This window comes from Cucurbita maxima, unplaced genomic scaffold (assembly GCF_002738345.1).
Source record: "Cucurbita maxima cultivar Rimu unplaced genomic scaffold, Cmax_1.0 Cma_Scf00009, whole genome shotgun sequence".
In the NCBI taxonomy this organism is placed as follows: domain Eukaryota; kingdom Viridiplantae; phylum Streptophyta; class Magnoliopsida; order Cucurbitales; family Cucurbitaceae; genus Cucurbita; species Cucurbita maxima.
The window spans coordinates 2,709,497-2,726,148 of NW_019272025.1; the positions used below are offsets into that span (position 1 = coordinate 2,709,497).

At 37.2% G+C, this 16,652-nt stretch overlaps 4 protein-coding genes and 1 long non-coding RNA gene across 6 annotated transcripts; all 5 read left to right on the forward strand.

Annotated features, from left to right (window-relative positions):
• The first annotated feature begins 906 nt into the window (after positions 1 to 906).
• Positions 907 to 3,352, forward strand: LOC111483969 (proline-rich protein 4-like). Of its 2 annotated transcripts, XM_023130360.1 has the most exons (3): positions 908 to 1,193; positions 1,284 to 1,749; positions 1,780 to 3,352. In XM_023130360.1, the coding sequence occupies exons 1-3, from the start codon at positions 1,034 to 1,036 to the stop codon at positions 3,038 to 3,040; spliced, it is 1,887 nt and encodes a 628-aa protein (XP_022986128.1). In that variant the 5' UTR covers positions 908 to 1,033; the 3' UTR covers positions 3,041 to 3,352. The 2 variants fall into 2 exon arrangements, with proteins under 2 accessions (XP_022986127.1, XP_022986128.1); XM_023130359.1 differs by having other exon boundaries at positions 907 to 1,193; positions 1,284 to 3,352.
• A 596-nt stretch (positions 3,353 to 3,948) lies between these two features.
• On the forward strand, positions 3,949 to 6,305 carry LOC111484370. Its single transcript, XR_002718498.1, has 2 exons — positions 3,949 to 4,131; positions 5,967 to 6,305. It is a non-coding gene; the product is annotated as an uncharacterized LOC111484370 (long non-coding RNA).
• Positions 6,306 to 6,923: 618 nt separating this feature from the next.
• Positions 6,924 to 9,512, forward strand: LOC111483699 (eukaryotic translation initiation factor 4B3-like). Its single transcript, XM_023129964.1, has 2 exons — positions 6,924 to 8,292; positions 9,129 to 9,512. The coding sequence occupies exons 1-2, from the start codon at positions 7,061 to 7,063 to the stop codon at positions 9,166 to 9,168; spliced, it is 1,272 nt and encodes a 423-aa protein (XP_022985732.1). The 5' UTR covers positions 6,924 to 7,060; the 3' UTR covers positions 9,169 to 9,512.
• Positions 9,513 to 12,781: 3,269 nt separating this feature from the next.
• On the forward strand, positions 12,782 to 14,019 carry LOC111483701. The gene is made up of 3 exons (XM_023129967.1): positions 12,782 to 12,983; positions 13,062 to 13,512; positions 13,591 to 14,019. The coding sequence occupies exons 1-3, from the start codon at positions 12,836 to 12,838 to the stop codon at positions 13,940 to 13,942; spliced, it is 951 nt and encodes a 316-aa protein (XP_022985735.1). The 5' UTR covers positions 12,782 to 12,835; the 3' UTR covers positions 13,943 to 14,019.
• A 703-nt stretch (positions 14,020 to 14,722) lies between these two features.
• LOC111483700 (PI-PLC X-box domain-containing protein DDB_G0293730-like) lies at positions 14,723 to 15,959 on the forward strand. The gene has a single exon (XM_023129966.1). It carries the CDS (start codon positions 14,842 to 14,844, stop codon positions 15,796 to 15,798), a length of 957 nt encoding a protein of 318 aa, XP_022985734.1. The 5' UTR covers positions 14,723 to 14,841; the 3' UTR covers positions 15,799 to 15,959.
• Positions 15,960 to 16,652: the final 693 nt, after the last annotated feature.

Here is a 16,652-nt window from a genome sequence, read left to right on the forward strand (position 1 = left end):
ATATATATATATATATATATATATATATATATATATATATATATATATATATATATATATATATATATATATATAATTCACTAAAACAAATATTATTACGTGTCTTCTTTTAAAATAAGTTATTTTTTTTTATAATTAATATTTACTTAATCCTCGGTTCTAAGAGTGAAGACTATCCCCGTAGACAACACAAAAGTCTATCTAGCATGTTTTGTCCTCACTTATATACATCATAAGAAAATTTCCACGAGGTCACCTAAAACATAGATTACTCCAAACAAAACATGCTTAACCTTGGAGGTTCTACGATTGAGCTTCAAAAAGAAATGTACACTTGTTAGTATAGGTAATAACTTTCAGTTCTTTTAAAGTTTTCTTAGTTATTCTATTCTCAGGATTATTCTCATTCAGATGCAGTCTTCGGTTTATTCATGTACACCTCATTTTGAAAGAAACGAACTTTAAGTTTTTTTTTTAAAAAAACTAAAAATCAAAACTATTATCAAACGAGACGAAAATGAGTTAAAACTACTCTCGAAAATTTGGTACAAAAAAGCATAAACTTAGTTTTATTTTTGTGTAAAGAATGACAGTCCCTTCATGGGATTCATGGAACTTTACTTTGCTGGTGAACTTGGCATTGAGAGTTTCCATTGGCTGTTCAAACAGTTACCATTGAGAGTAAACTTATTAATGTGATGAGGTAAGTTATAGATTTAGAAAGGTATGGAAGCAGAGACCATTTTGATTACTCATTAAATGAAACACAATGGCAGTTGAGTTGTTCCCTGGCTGTTATGCCCAAACTTTCTCATGCATTGCAAAGCCATTCCTTTTCTTTTAAGGGCCCCTCCTACCTCATGTGACATGCCCTTAACAACGTCTCAAAACTCGCCTTTTCGCTCACTTGTTTCCTTCTATATAACGAGCTTCATCTCTTTCGTTTCTTCCTACATTCCCCTCGAACCTCATAGCTTCTACTCTGTCTCAGAGAGAGTTGGTTTCGGGTTGGATTTTGAATTGTCCTTTCACTATGAGGAATCCTCCTCTCTTTGGGAGGACACCCTTGTTATGCTTCTTCTTGATATCCTTCGTTTTTGCTGCAACGTCGTGCTATGCCGTCGAGGTCATTGGCATAAGCAAATGTACCGATTGCCACGAGAGGAACATAAAAACTAACCATGCCTTGTCGGGTACGTGTCGTTTTCTGTTTTAGTCTTTAATTTGGTATTAAAAACGCTTAAACGTTGTTGTTGTCGTCGTTGTCGTTGATCACTTTGTAGGACTCAAAGTAGCCATAGATTGTAAATCAAGTGATGAGCAGTTCAAAACAAGAGGAATTGGAGAGGTGAATGAAGAAGGAAAGTTCAGTGTGTTGCTGCCTAATGCCATTGTGGAAGATGGAATGCTGAAGGAAGAATGCTATGCGCAGGTTTATAGTGCATCAGCCGCCCCTTGCCGCCCTGCCCATGATGGCCTCCAGCGCCCCAAGGTGGCTGTGGTGCCCAAATCAGCTGGGAAGCACACCTTTGGGCTGTCTGGTGAGCTCATGTTTTCATCAGCGACCTGTGGATCGGCTTTCTTTTGGCCCTTCCACAAGCACCCTAATCACTTTCCTTTGCCACTCCCTCTTGCACCTAAGTTTCACCACCATTTCTTCCCTCCATTGCCTCCTAAAGCGTTTCCTCCCGTGCCTATCTATGAAAAGCCGACTCCGCCGTCTATTCCGGTTTATGTAAACCCTCTTCCTCCACCGGTTCCGGTCTATGGAAAACCTTTTCCACCGGTTGTTCCTGTTTATGTCAAGCCTCTTCCTCCACCGGCACCGGTTTATGAAAAGCCTCTTCCACCACCTGCTCCGGTTTATGTAAAGCCATTTCCTCCACCGACACCGGTCTATGAAAAACCACTTCCACCACCGGTTCCCATTTACCATAAACCTAAGCCTCCACCGGTTCCCATTTACCATAAACCAAAGCCTCCACCGGTTCCCATTTACCATAAACCAAAGCCTCCACCGGTTCCCATTTACCATAAACCAAAACCTCCACCGGTTCCCATTTACCATAAACCAAAACCTCTTCCACCACCGGTTCCCATTTACCATAAACCAAAGCCTCCACCGGTTCCCATTTACCATAAACCAAAACCTCTTCCACCACCGGTTCCCATTTACCATAAACCAAAACCTCTTCCACCACCGGTTCCCATTTACCATAAACCTAAGCCTCCACCGGTTCCCATTTACCATAAACCTAAGCCTCCACCGGTTCCCATTTACCATAAACCAAACCCTCCACCGGTTCCCATTTACCATAAACCAAACCCTCCACCGGTTCCCATTTACCATAAACCAAAACCTCTTCCTCCGCCGGTTCCCATTTACCATAAACCTAAACCCCCACCAGTGCCGGTATACAAGAAGCCACATCCACCACCGGTTCCCATTTACAAGAAACCTAAACCTCCACCGGTGCCAGTATACAGAAAGCCACATCCACCCCCGGTTCCCATTTACCATAAACCTAAGCCTCCACCAGTGCCGGTATACAAGAACCCTCTTCCACCACCGGTTCCCATTTACCATAAACCTAAGCCTCCACCAGTGCCGGTATACAAGAACCCTCTTCCACCACCACCTGTCCCTATCTACAAAAACCCTCTTCCACCGCCCGTCCCTATTTATGAAAAGCCTCTTCCGCCACCGGTTCCTGTCTATGAAAAAACCCTTCCACCACCTGTTCCTGTCTATGAAAAACCCCTTCCGCCACCGGTTCCTGTCTATGAAAAACCCCTTCCGCCACCGGTTCCTGTCTATGAAAAACCCCTTCCGCCACCGGTTCCTGTCTATGAAAAACCCCTTCCACCACCGGTTCCAATATATGTGAACCCACTCCCACCGCCCAATCCATTTTTGAAGCCAAAACATCCCTTGTTCAAGCATCTGCCTCCCATTCCAGAGATGCCCCATCATCCATTTTTCAAGAAGCCATGGCCACCTATCCCTCACTTCCCTCCGGCTCCCATGTTCCCACCCTAAAATCCACCCTCTGCTTCTCAGTCTTGCTTTTCATAATAAGCAATGAACATGGTAATGTGCAGTGGAAGTTTAGTAACTTTCAGCTGCTGCTAATAAAAGCTTCGATTTCTGGCATAACAATCGAATCGAATCGAATCAGAAGGAACAGATAGAAGCAGGATTGAACAGTTTTTTTATTTTGTTTTTATATTTGAAGTTAAGATCTGTGTGGATTGTTCATGGCTGTTGTTTCACGATTGAGATCGTGATTCTGTAAATGCCCATGAACAATTTTTCGTTTACAAAAATTGCACTTTTATGTTTTTGTTTGTTGTGGTTGTTTATCTCAGGCATCTCAATTCTTCCCTACTTTCTTTTTAATTTTTTGTTTGAGGCTTACCTTTATTTATTTATGTAGCGGCACAAGCCCACCAGTAGTTTTTGACCCGTTACGTATTGTCGCCAGTTTTACGGTTTTAAAACACGTTTAGGAGAGATTTTTACACCTTTATAAAAAATGTTTCGTTCTTCCGTTTCCCCCTCCAACCGATATGGGACCTCACAATCCACTTTTTTTGGGCCCTAAGCCCATCCCTAATATATATTGTCTGCTTTTGTCCATTACATATAGTCGTTAGCCTCACAATTTTTAAACACGTCTGCTACAAAGAGGGTTTCAACGATGTGAGACCTCACAATCCACTCCTTTGGAGTCATCGTTTGATATTCTTAGTACTCTTTTGATATTCTTTATTTATTTTTAAAATGAATCATTAAAAATCAAAATAATCATTTAAAAAATAATAACAAAATAAACATAAATTATTGATATAGATTAATATATATTTTTCCGAGTGGAAAATCAACCAGGTAAAAATTATTTTTAAGATTTATTGAAAATATAAATACTAACATTTAAAATATCTCCCAGTTCTTATTGACCTTGAAATCGCTAGCAGAACTCTCTTACCATGCAAATCTGTCATTCTGAATCCTTGGCTGGAATGCTATGGTGAATTGCTACATTTTCTGCGGAGTTCGAGGAATTGAAGTTGGCCGGTTTTTTGCCCTAATGTTCAATATGAAGTTCTCGATTCCTTCCACGATGAAAGGTTTTTTTTTCGATATCATTACTTTTTCTGTTGTATTATCTTTCTGGATCGCTCTGATTAGAATGTGTTTGAGGGAGAATTTGCCTTTCAGTTTCAGATGAGAGCTTAAAAGTAGTCAATAGGCGTCACTGGGCTTTAGATTTGGGATGAACGTTTGATGAAATATCATACACGTGTAGAGAGTTACCAAATGTTATGCATTGTCGTTTCGGTAACTTTATCATTAAATTTAAGAACTGGAATCCGTAGAAGAATCTGATGGAGGCTGATAATGTTTCGAAATGTTCTTCTTTATTGTTGGAGCTTCAAAATTGTTGAGATCTTAAGTGAGCTTGTATTATAAACTATCTACTTAGTGTTTAGAATCTGATGGAGGCTGATAATGTTTAGAAATAAATGTTCAAGAGATACAAACTGCCAACATGAGTGAATGCTAAAGTAAGAAAATACAAAATTAGGAACTTAGAAATGATTACAATCTTCTTCCTCAAGCACAATAATGAAAACCAACAATCTTGGGAGGTTGGCTGCTTAGAGACCCCAAAAATCTTTAACTAATGCTGTCTTGATACCCAAAGTAAAATTAAAAAAACAGAGTGAATGTTCAACGAAAGGGAATCATCGATGCTTCTAAAACTAGAGTGAATGTTATATGAAATAAGGCTTATTCCTAGAAAACCTTTTGAAATTCAAACAAACTTATAAAATGATGGCTTAAGCAATCCAACACCTTGATGAGAAAGAACCATAAATGCCCCACAATGAGAAAGAAGTATTTCCTATGATTGAAATGAAAAAAATGAAGAAAAGAAGTATTGTCACAAAAAGTTGAGGGGAGACAATTTATCTTTCAAGATTCTTATATTTTCTTCTTTCAAATGTACCATAAGGAGAGCTTTGGTTACACAATTCTACTGGATCTTAGTAGTTTCTTTCAAACTCCAGCCTTTAAAGCCTTGAGAAAGCTAGTTATCCCACGCATTTAGGTATGTAACTTGGTATGTTAAATGATTTCAAAATGAAGGATCACCTTATGTATGTAAAAGATTGTGTTTGTGGAAATTATGGAGTAACAGTAACAGATTCTCTTTCCTTATAAAACAAACAATATACAGAAGGGACGAGGGCCAAATTGGGTTACTTTCTCATAAGCTTCTCGTGAGTATTGAGTTACCAAATGGATAAGTTGGATAGAGTCATGAAAGAGTTGAAATGCATGATATGTCGATCTGCGTTACGATGGCAAAGTTGCAAGCATAAGTAGGAAACACTTGCTTTAGGTGTAGTCGATGTTGAGCGATGAGTTTGGGTGCATGTCCAAGACAACATATGATGGAAGTTAAGAGACGTTTGATTATAGGTCGAGCCCCGCCTAAGGTCTGACAAAGCAAAGAGACTCGCAAAAAGAATGTAATGGGCTAGAAATAGCCTTCAAACTAGCCATGATTGTAGTAAGATTATGGTGTCATAGGTTTGAAAATGTATGCTTTGGTCTTCCTTCATAGGTGTACCCCTCAAATCTTTGGAGGACTTATCTGTAGTTCAAATCATTAAAAGAGGTGATGGTGTACTTGAGGTGATAGACACGAAGGTGGAAGTGGGGATTGAGCTAGCTTTTGATATGATTAAACTGTGTTACTAATAAAAGAGAGAGCTAATGATCAATGATCAAGAGGAGAAAGAGGTGTGCAGAGAACGTTTGGCAAATTCCTGAGAGTTAGTCCGGTTAGTGGTAATATGGAGAGAAGTTTTTTTTATTTTTTTTTATTTTTAATGCCATTGTATCATATTCTTCAATTCTTTCTTGATGAAAGTTTGGTTCTATCCCAATTCAGTGAGTTGCGGTCATGGAGATTGAGCAGCGGTGGCAACTTCATCACAAAATCTCTCACACACTTGGACATAAACAACAAATGGATTGGAAGGCCATCAATCACACTACCAAAGGAAGTAAAGTTCTACATTTGGATGACACCACCAAAGATGCATACTTGTTGGACATCGTGCATAGAAAGAATCTAAGGCAATTGCAGCAAGAATGTTTTGTTTTGTTGCATGTAGGATGTAAGCTCAATGATGTTGGTCGATTTATCCAATCATGTATGTACGGAGATAAGTGGCCCTACTATAGGCTAGGTATTTCTATAAATATATATAAGGCCACTTACTGAGTATTTATAACTTTAATGGTCGAGGATGTATGTATGGTTCTTTAGAGCACACATAACTAAAACTTCTTTCTATGTTCTCAGAGATATAGAGAATACTCTAACGTTTCTCGCGGAAAATGCATTCATATGTTTGTCTCACATTTTCAAGAACTTCAAATGCATGAAATTTTAGATGGGTTTCAGGTATTGCTCTAACGTTGCATAGGCCAATTAATATACTTCAAACATTGGTTTTTTTAATGATTTGCCCTTGAGTTTTACGTCTCAATACTTTTTAGGTACTAGAAAAAGTTAGCGAACCATCGCTATCATTTGATAGTTCTGTGATATCAATAAATTAAAATATATTAACATCATCATTTGGTATTGGTAGTTATGTGATATCGATGAATTAAAACATATTAACAAAAAGGAAGGAATGAGAACTAAAATTATTTTACAAAAATGGATGGATTGGATTTACGTACTAATATAAATAACAAATCTCTAAATTTAAAAAACGAAATAATAACAAATAAATAGATAGATTAATTGGTGGAAATAAAAGATTGGATTAATAGAGAGAAAGTCGTACACGTCACTTGATACTATTCCGAAACAGATTGGGAGGACAAATCTCAGCCGTCGGATGGTAACTCTTTGGGGTGCCTAAAATTTGGATATAAAAGGGAGGAGAGGCGTTTGTTGCCGCTTATTTTCGCTGCCAACGAACGCAACCCATTCACAAGAAACCGCAGCGAAGAAGAAGAATCTCAGGCATGGCGGCAACTTTGTCACCGTGGGGAAAGCCCGGAGCGTGGGCTTTGGATGCGGAGGAGCATGAGGAGGAGCTTCTCAAGGACCAGTCGCGCCAGGAATCGGAGCCCAGCGCTGACTTTCCATCCCTCGCCGCCGCGGCCGCCACTAAGCCGAAGAAAAAGAAAGGTCAGTCCATTCCCTTGTCGGAGTTTCAGGCCTATGGTGATTCAAAGCCGTCGGGTCGATCCAATGAGCCAAGGGGTCTTACGGCCGAAGATCTAATGATGCTTCCGACGGGTCCGCGTCAGAGAACAGAGGAGGAGTTGGACCGCAATCGGCTCGGAGGAGGGTTCAAGAGTTGGGGTCAGAATAGTTTGTATGACAGGGGGAATCGGTATTCTAATGGTGAAGACTCGCCGAATTCTCGACGGGGTTCTAGGGTTTTTGATGAATCCAATAGGGAATCGTTGCCCTCTAGGGCTGATGAGATCGATGATTGGGGAGCCGGGAAGAAGCCTATAATGGGTAATGGGTTTGAGAGGAGAGAGAGAGGAGGAGGAGGAGGAGGAGGTTTTTTCGATTCGCAGTCGTCGAAAGCTGACGAATCGGATAGTTGGGTGTCAAATAAGAGCTTTACACCTTCTGAGGGCCGGAGATCAGGCGGTATAGGTGGCGGTTTTGAGAGAGAGCGAAGAGGAGGTTTTCCCTCGAACGGCGGTGGCGCCGATTCGGACAATTGGGGCAGAAAATCTGAAGGGCCTAAAGGTAGAATTGGGGAGAACGGTGGTGGGGCTCATTCTGATAATTGGGGCAGAAAATTTGAAGGGGCGAGGGGTGGATTTGGTGAGAATGGTGGTGGGGCTGATTCGGATAATTGGGGCAAAAAATCTGAAGGGGTTAGAGGTGGAATTGGTGAGAGGCCGAGGCTTAATCTGCAGCCTCGTTCCATCCCTTTGAACAATGAGAATCAGGAGGCTTCTGTGGCTGCAGTGAAGCCAAAGGGTTCCAATCCTTTCGGGAATGCAAGACCAAGGGAACAGGTATTGGCTGAAAAGGGGCAGGACTGGAAGAAGATTGATGAGCAGCTGGAATCAACAAAGATCAAGGATACGGTGGAGAGGGCCGAGAGATTTAGTGGGGCTTCGTTTGAGAGAAAAGGGTTTGGAGCTCGAAGTGGTAGGTCTCCTGATGATCGGTCAGGGCCAGGAAGGAGTTGGAGGAAGCCAGAGTCTGTGCAGTCTCGTCCCCAAAGGTTTGTATTATACTCCAAAACTCTTTTGCTGCTTTTGATGGCTAAGTAATTGGTACATTTGATTCTAATTGTTCCCTTGTATTTGTTTGTGGCTTGTAGTGCTTTATATGTGCTCTAGGTTGTCCTTTGGTCAGATTATTGCTTTATTTGCTGCTTTCTTCTAGGATTCATGTAGAGTTAGAGGTACTTTAGGCAAACTAAGCAGCCCAAGTCCACTAGCAGATATTGTCCTCGGTATTTCCTTTTCAGGCTTTCCCTCAAAGCTTTTAAAACATGTATGTTAGGGAAAGGTTTCCACACCCTTACAAGGAATGCTTCATTCCCCTCTCCAACCGATGTGGGATCCAACCATCTATCCCTTTGGAGGCCTAACGTCCTCGTGGACTAGTTTTGATACCATTTGGAACACCCCAAGCCCACCGCTAGCAGATATTGTCGTCTTTGGACTTTCTTGGGAAAGGTTTTAAAATACGTCTACTAGGGAGAGATTTTAACTCTTATACGGAATGCTTCGTCATTCCCTCTCTAACCGATGCGGGATCTCACAAAGACGGTTCTTTTTTCTCTCGTGGTAAGTATGGTTTGAAAGACACCTGTGGGAAGTTGAATCCAGTGTAAATGATAGTTTTTGGTGGCTTTTGTTATCTTTTGAATCAGAATAGAGAAAAAAATAATGAACTGTTCATGTGACTTGCTTTCCAAGGATGCTCGTTTTTTCCATTTCTTAGACTTACTTGATCTTGAACTAGAAGTAACTTGTAGAAGTCTTAGCCAGTTTAGCTTAAATGTGGTCTAGAGGAGGATGTTTGATTCAGTGACTTGATTGGGTGTTGCAGTGCTGAGGTGGTTGAAGATGGAGCTGGTGGGGAAAATTGAAGAGGGTATTCTTTCTATGCAGTTGAAATAATTGAGTTTGCTGATATGATATGGTATGATATTCATTATTCAAAGTTCTTGAACTGTTCATGTGTTCTTCCTCCTCCTCCTCCTCCTCCATTTGTTCTTTGTGAGTTATTCCCTTCCCAAAACCCTAAAGTTTTGTTTCTGTGAGTTGTGCTATGCAATTTTGGTAGGTTGAAGAAGGTAGCTTTTTGCTTATTTTTAGGGCTTTTATGGATTCATTTGTACCCTTCCCTCAATCATCATGTTCCTCGCAAATACTGTTCAACTGTGTACTGTTCGTGTTTACTGGAATCTGTTCTGTGTTCTTCTTTTCACAATTTCTCATCACTTTCATTATTATGATAATCTCTTGGGCTAAATTAATGTAATTAATAAAATATTCATTTGAATCCTTTGGTTTGAAAGAATGCGCGATTAATCCATGTGATTAATCCATACTACCCGTACAAGTTGGATTGGGTTGGGATTGAATCGTTGAAATTTTGAAAAATTTGGATTAGTAAAAGAGTTGACATTTTCTCGATTGGGTCAATCCAAACAACCTGAAAATATTTGATGGTAGATAAGTATGATTTTTTTTAATAATTAAAAAAATAACCCAATAACCCAACTCGAAAATAGAGGATTGGGTTAGATTGAATTGTAAAGTACTACTTTGGTTGCTTAAGTCAGTCATCAACCCGACTAATCTAAAATTTTGTATACAATCCTATCCATTATCCAAGCACTTGTGTCCTTACACCTCATATTTTATATTGTTTCGGTGGGATGAGAAAATTAAACGAATCTCTTTAACGAATAACGACTTGATTAAAGTCTATGAACTCGATTAAGAGAAACAAATCTCAAAATTCATGTTGATTGAATTGAATCAAAAGAGGGGACTGTGGATTGGTCCCTGGTGATACAGTGAATATCGAACCATCAACAACTCGGAAAGCATCAATCCCAATAACCCTGAAATTGCGATCAACTACCTTGCCCACAAGGCAGAATTGAATCAACCAAGATTTTTTAAGTCTATATTTGTGCCTAAATCCATTCAATTGTAGGCTATTAAAACATACTAGAGATTGAGGCAACGACAAGACTAAACCATCATAAAAAAAAATTTGTCTGACTTTAATGGAGAGGTTTTCAAATAAACCATGAGGATTCTTCTATCGACTTTAATAGAGATTTTGAAATAGTAGTTTGACGTGAGAGAAAGTCGAAGAAATTGATCGATTTATAAAGATAAGATACGAAACATTATTGTAAAAGACATTTCAAGATATAGTTCATTTCGGTCTATTTTAGTCTATTTTAGTGACTAATTAAATTAGGGCTTATTTTAAAGGTGATAAATAGTTAAGGTTGGTGCCAACTTGATCAATATAGCCTTTTAATGAAGGCATAAATATCCTCTCTAATATCAATAAATAATATTAGACCTAAGAACCAAAAACAAAAGCAAATTTACTACACCCTTTCTTAAATGAAAAACACTTTTTAATCAAATATTAATTAATTATCTTTAAAAAAAAATAGATTTTAACCATTTAAAATTCATCCTTCAAACTTTTAAAATTTTTATTTTAACTCTTGAATTTTAATGTGAGATCCCATGTCGATTATACAGAGGATCGAAACATTTTTTATATGGTGTGAAAATCTCTCACCAACCAGTAGACATATTTTAAAATTTTTGAATAAAAGCCTAAGCTTAGACTATTAATTCAATTTATTTCAAAGTAGCTTAAAAAAAATGAATAATTAAAATTTTAATGTAAAGTTTAAATAAATAACACTTAATATCAAAACAAACCATAATAATTAATTGAACTTTAAAAAATAAAAAAACCAAAAAAAAAAAAAAAAAAAAACTTGACTCATTTATTTCTGGTTGTTGAATTATTCATCAATTGCTCCTTACTGCCAGGATTATCCCACCTGTGATGGAAACAACTGGTGAGCTGCCAACTATTACTACCACCACGGATGTTTTTCTACCTCGTGTCTCCTAATCTAATTTTTATACCTACAAAATTTTACGTTTCTTTTTTAGACAATCGGGTGTGGATCATCTTCCGAGAATTCACGAGAATTGAGTTCTCCCCGAGAATTTTCCCCTTTAATAATATTTTACAAGCAAACTCTTCCCATTTAAAATAATTACTTACCATATATATATATATATATATATATATAATTAGTTACTTACGTGTCTTACTATATTGAGGTATGGCGTGGAAGTTATATTCAAAGATATAGAAAAATATCTATCAAATATAATATATATGGTAAACTATAATTTATTACTACATATCCTTAACAAGTAGGGTCCCAGTTCAGTTTAGTGGATGGACAGAAATTTCAATGAAAAATCTCTACCTAGTTCGATACAGATCTCCTCGACTCTAAACTAACAACTTTAATGGACATATCTTAATACTAACTTTAGTTAACTAAATAATTTATTTTTTTTAACTTGAATTAAATGGTTTAAAAATTGAAGCTATTAAATTATTGAAATTAGGATGCAGAAAATATAAAGTGAATTAATTATTGAATTATATATTGGTAAGATTTTGATAATATAAATGAGATCTAGAAGGATCCAGCAAGGATTTTTTAATATTTATGTGAGGGTTTTTAGTTTTGGCAACTTCCAGCTACCGAGCATTTTGTGTGTCACGTGACATAATAAAACTAAATATTTGTAAATAATTTTATATGTTTGGAAAAATGTAAAATAATTACAAACAATAAATTTGCTATTTTTTAATTACAACTTAAATCAAATATTTTATGTTTTCAAATTATAAAACATGAAAAATTAAGTATAAACGTTACTTTAATTTCATTATTTTTTTTATTAACTTTCTAAAAATATTTAATGTTTATTATTTTAAATTTATTTTATCCAAAAAAATATATTCCTCTAATATAAAAACTATATTTGGTTGAACCAAATAAACCCATAATTATTTTTCGGATTATTTATTTCCAAACCACTCTTAAAAATAATTTAAAATAGTTTTGCAAAATTAAGTATAAATATTTGAAAATAAAAAATATATTTTACTAAAAATAAAATTTTAAACAAATTTCATGGTTAAATTCATTATTTTAGTTTTAAAAATTTACCAAAGATTTTAACTCGGAGTTGTTAGGTTGAATGGCTCAATGACCTGACCTAGGGTCACGACCTCATGTATTTATAGATGTGTATAATGAAGATTACATTCTAAATCATAGATTTGGTAACAAACTAGTAAATCATAGATTATCTTACTATACACAAATATGATTTACTCTACGTTTAATAGGAGTAACACGACCTATAAGCTCGGCTAGTCGACTGACCTCACATTATTATGGGGAAAAATCAAATATTTGTCTTGTTTGAGGGAACATCTAAATCTGATTCAAAAAATCATTAATCATATCTTAACAAATTTAAAGAAACAAAAATTTCCAAATATATAATATATTTTAATTTTGTCCAACCTCCCATTAATTTGGACAGTTGAGAGTTGAATTTGAATCATTAACTGTCATCTGACACTTTTGTCAGACTTCTAACCCTTCATCTGTCATCTTCAACCTTCTCATAAATTCACTTCCAATTGGCCCATCCTCTAATTCTCTCACCTCCATGGATTCTCTCTCCAAGCTCCACCTCTGTTTTCTCGCTGCAGCTCTCCTCTCCGCCACTGCCCATGGCTACGCCGTCGTCACCGGCACCGTCTTTTGTGATCAGTGCAAGGATGGTCAAATTTCCATGTTCGATTACCCGATGAATGGTATGATTAAATTTATCGTAACCCATTATTTTAATATTAAATTTATCGTAACCTGTTAACTTAATTTGTTCGTTGCAGGTGTTAAAGTGATGGTGGCCTGTGGCGATGGCAATGGGGGAGTGACGTATTTGAGGGAGGAGACTACGAATTTGTTTGGAAGCTTTACGATGAGATTTGATGGAATGCCGGATCTTAGCGGCTGTTATGCGACGGTTGGTGGAACTGGAGAGGGAGCGACGACGGACTGCGGCGGTGCTGGTAGCCCGCCAAGGAGTCTTAGGTTAATGTTTAGATTGTTTAGTATGGAAATGTATGTAGTTGATTCGTTGCTGTCTCAACCGACTCAACCAATGTCATTCTGTTCCGCATCGGTTCATCCGGTCCCGGCCCCGGCCCCGGTTGTTATGCCACCACCGCCGAATTTGCCTCCTCCTTTGAAGATGCCACCGCTTCCTCAACTGCCGCCACTTCCGCCGCTTCCTCAGCTGCCGCCGATGCCATTCTTGGAAGTATCAGCTTGTCAACATGAGTAAGTGACAAGAATGGTTGGAAACTTTAAAGAATAATTATTTATTTTAAGTTATTGTATTTTATTTTTTATTTGTAGAAATTGGACGAATCCAGATTACAAATGCTATTGGAGGGCGGTGAACCCAGACACAAAAGTGGGCGTGGTTTTTGGACTGCTGGCGGCGAACCGGTACGGGACGGACCTGACCCTATGGAACGGGCTACAGGGGCGAGGGGACCCTTATAGGACCCTTCTACGAGAAGCCATAACGGCGTTCCTCAATTCCTACAATTCCGTTCATTTCCCCTACCCTACACTGTCTGTAGTGGAAGGCTTAAATTGGGCCTTATTGGGCTCTCAACGGGCCGTCCTCCACACGGCCCTTCGTTTCAAACGGGCCAACTCTGGTAATAGCCACGTCACCTGCAAATTCGATCCTTGCCAATAACTAATAATAATAATGTTACTTGTTATAGATATTAATTAATGCTACTATGTAAGATCTTGAGTGTCATTTTAGTTGGTATAATTTCTTAAGGACAAATATGATATTATTATTCTATTATGATAATCACTGCAACATTTCATATTCATATTATAAGTCGAGCGTTGTTTTCTATTTTTATTGTATTATTATGAAAATGGTTATTGCGTTAAGAAATATTTGTACGTACCAAACTGTTAAAGGATAGTTGACCATTCATTCATTATAAGGCAAATATCTAGATATTTGTGGTAGGCTTACCATATTTGTCAAATATATTGTATTTATTTATTATTTGTAATATACTCTATTTCTGTCTTTTTGTAAATTATTATAAATAAGAGAACTCTCACCACAAACATTTACACAAACGTTTTATTTTAATACATGGTTTGTTTTTTCAGAAAACATCTTAATGAATTTAATAATATTTGATTAATATAATTTTTAAAAATTTAAATTGTAATGGTATCTTATAGATTATGTAGTCACTTTTGGATTTGAAAATTAATTAACTTGGGAGATATAATATTAAATTAAATTGTAATTTAAGATATATATATATATACATATATATAGTTTAAAAAAATAATAATAAAATAAAAAGCTTTATGGTCATCTTCTCCAAAACGACGTAGCTTTGGGGAAAATGTGGGCAGAATGGGTTTGTACAAAAATTGAAAAAAACAATGGTTGACATGAGTCTCCACCAATAAATAATTATGAAATTAACCCAACACTAACGGAAATTACGAAAACACCCCAATAACAGCTTTACCAAACTTTGAAAAATCAAACAAATTATCATTTAATTTCCAAACCAAAAACTCTCTCCGAAGAAGGATTCGGCGGTCGATCTGGAAATGGGTTCTCAGGTATCCAAACAGATCGAACGCCGGAAGACCATTCACACGGAGAAGAAAGCTATGGTGGAGCTCCGGCAGAGCGCCGGCGAGGATTTTCCAGGGTCCGATTACCGACCACAGGATAGAAAAAACTGGATGGCGAATCTCGGCTCCGAAAGAACGCGCGTGAACCAAATCGTTTGGCCAGGGACTCACGATTCTGCTACCGACGATATCGGAATTCCCTTCATCACGCGTCCTTTCGCCCAGTGCCAATCACTCTCCATCTACGACCAGCTCGTGTTAGGCACGCGCCTTTTCGATATCCGTATTCAAGAAAATCGGTTAGTCTGCCATGGAATCCTCTCAACTTACAGCGTCGACGTCGTTTTTGCCGACGTAAAGAAATTCCTCGCCGAAACACAATCGGAAATCATTATCCTCGAGATCCGAACCGAATTCGGGCACAATGACCCGCCCGATTTCGACAAATACGCGGTGGAACAACTCGGCGATCATTTAATCCACAACGACGATCGGGTGTTCGAGAAGACGATTAAGGAATTGCTGCCGAGGAAAGTGATCTGCATTTGGAAGCCGAGGAAATCGCCGGCACCGAAGCGCGGCGACCCGTTATGGAGCGGTGGGTATTTGAAGGACAATTGGATCAACACGGATCTGCCATGGAAGAAGTTCGAGAGCAATCTGCAGTTCTTGGCGGCGCAGGCGCCGGTGTCGAACCGGAAGTACTTTTACAGAGTGGAGAATACGGTAACGCCGACGGCCGATAATCCAGTGGTGTGTGTGAAGCCGGTGACGAGGAGGATCCATAAATTTGCTCGGTTGTTTATTAATCAGAGCTTCGCGAAGGGCGTGGCTGATAAATTGCAGGTTTTGTCGACGGATTTCATTGATGCAGATTTCGTGGATGCTTGTGTTGGGCTTACCAGTGCAAGAATTGAAGGGATGGCCTAAAAATTTGGGGTATGGTTTTTTTTTTTTTTTTTTTTTTTTTTTTTTTTTAATTAAATTGATAAATCTGTGATTAATTTGTGTGGGTTTGTTTGTGATAAATGTATAATTATTGGTAATTAATTAAAGTTATGTGTGAATAAATGGTTAAATAGATCTCTTCGTCTATAATCTTTGGTCTCTATCAAGACCCAATGAAAAAATGGAACAATTTATTGTGGACGTGTTGAGAATGATTATGATATAATTTATAGTTTATTGGGGTGCATATAATATTTTTAACATTTTTTAAATGATCAAATTTATTAAATTATTAAATTTTATATTTAATAAGACATCGAACGACAAGTACGTCTATAATTGAATTTTTAATGTGATAAAAAATTGAAAGTTTACCAACATATTAAACCCGTTTAAAATTTAAACATATTATATACGAATTTAAAAATTTTAAAAATTTAGAGTTAGGTTATTAATGAGTTAATTTAACCATTCTTTTTATTTTTATAAAAAATTTGGAGGAAAACCGTATGAAATCCCTATTTAAAAAACCATATAAAATTAGTTTTATTTTATAAAAATCTTAAAAGCATTAAAATTTAAATAATAATAATAATATATATGTCAATTACTCATACAAATTTAAACTTGTTAAACCATTATTTTAGAAAAATACCAAATATATATATATATATCAATTAATTAATTAATTTAATAGAAAAATCCTCGTACATAGAATCCAACATGAGAGGTAATTCGACAAGATTTTTGTCCGAATAATAAAAAGAACATTTTGTGTCACATGCCTTATCCTTAAAACACCGTGGAGCTTACTCACATCTTCATGGCAAATGTAC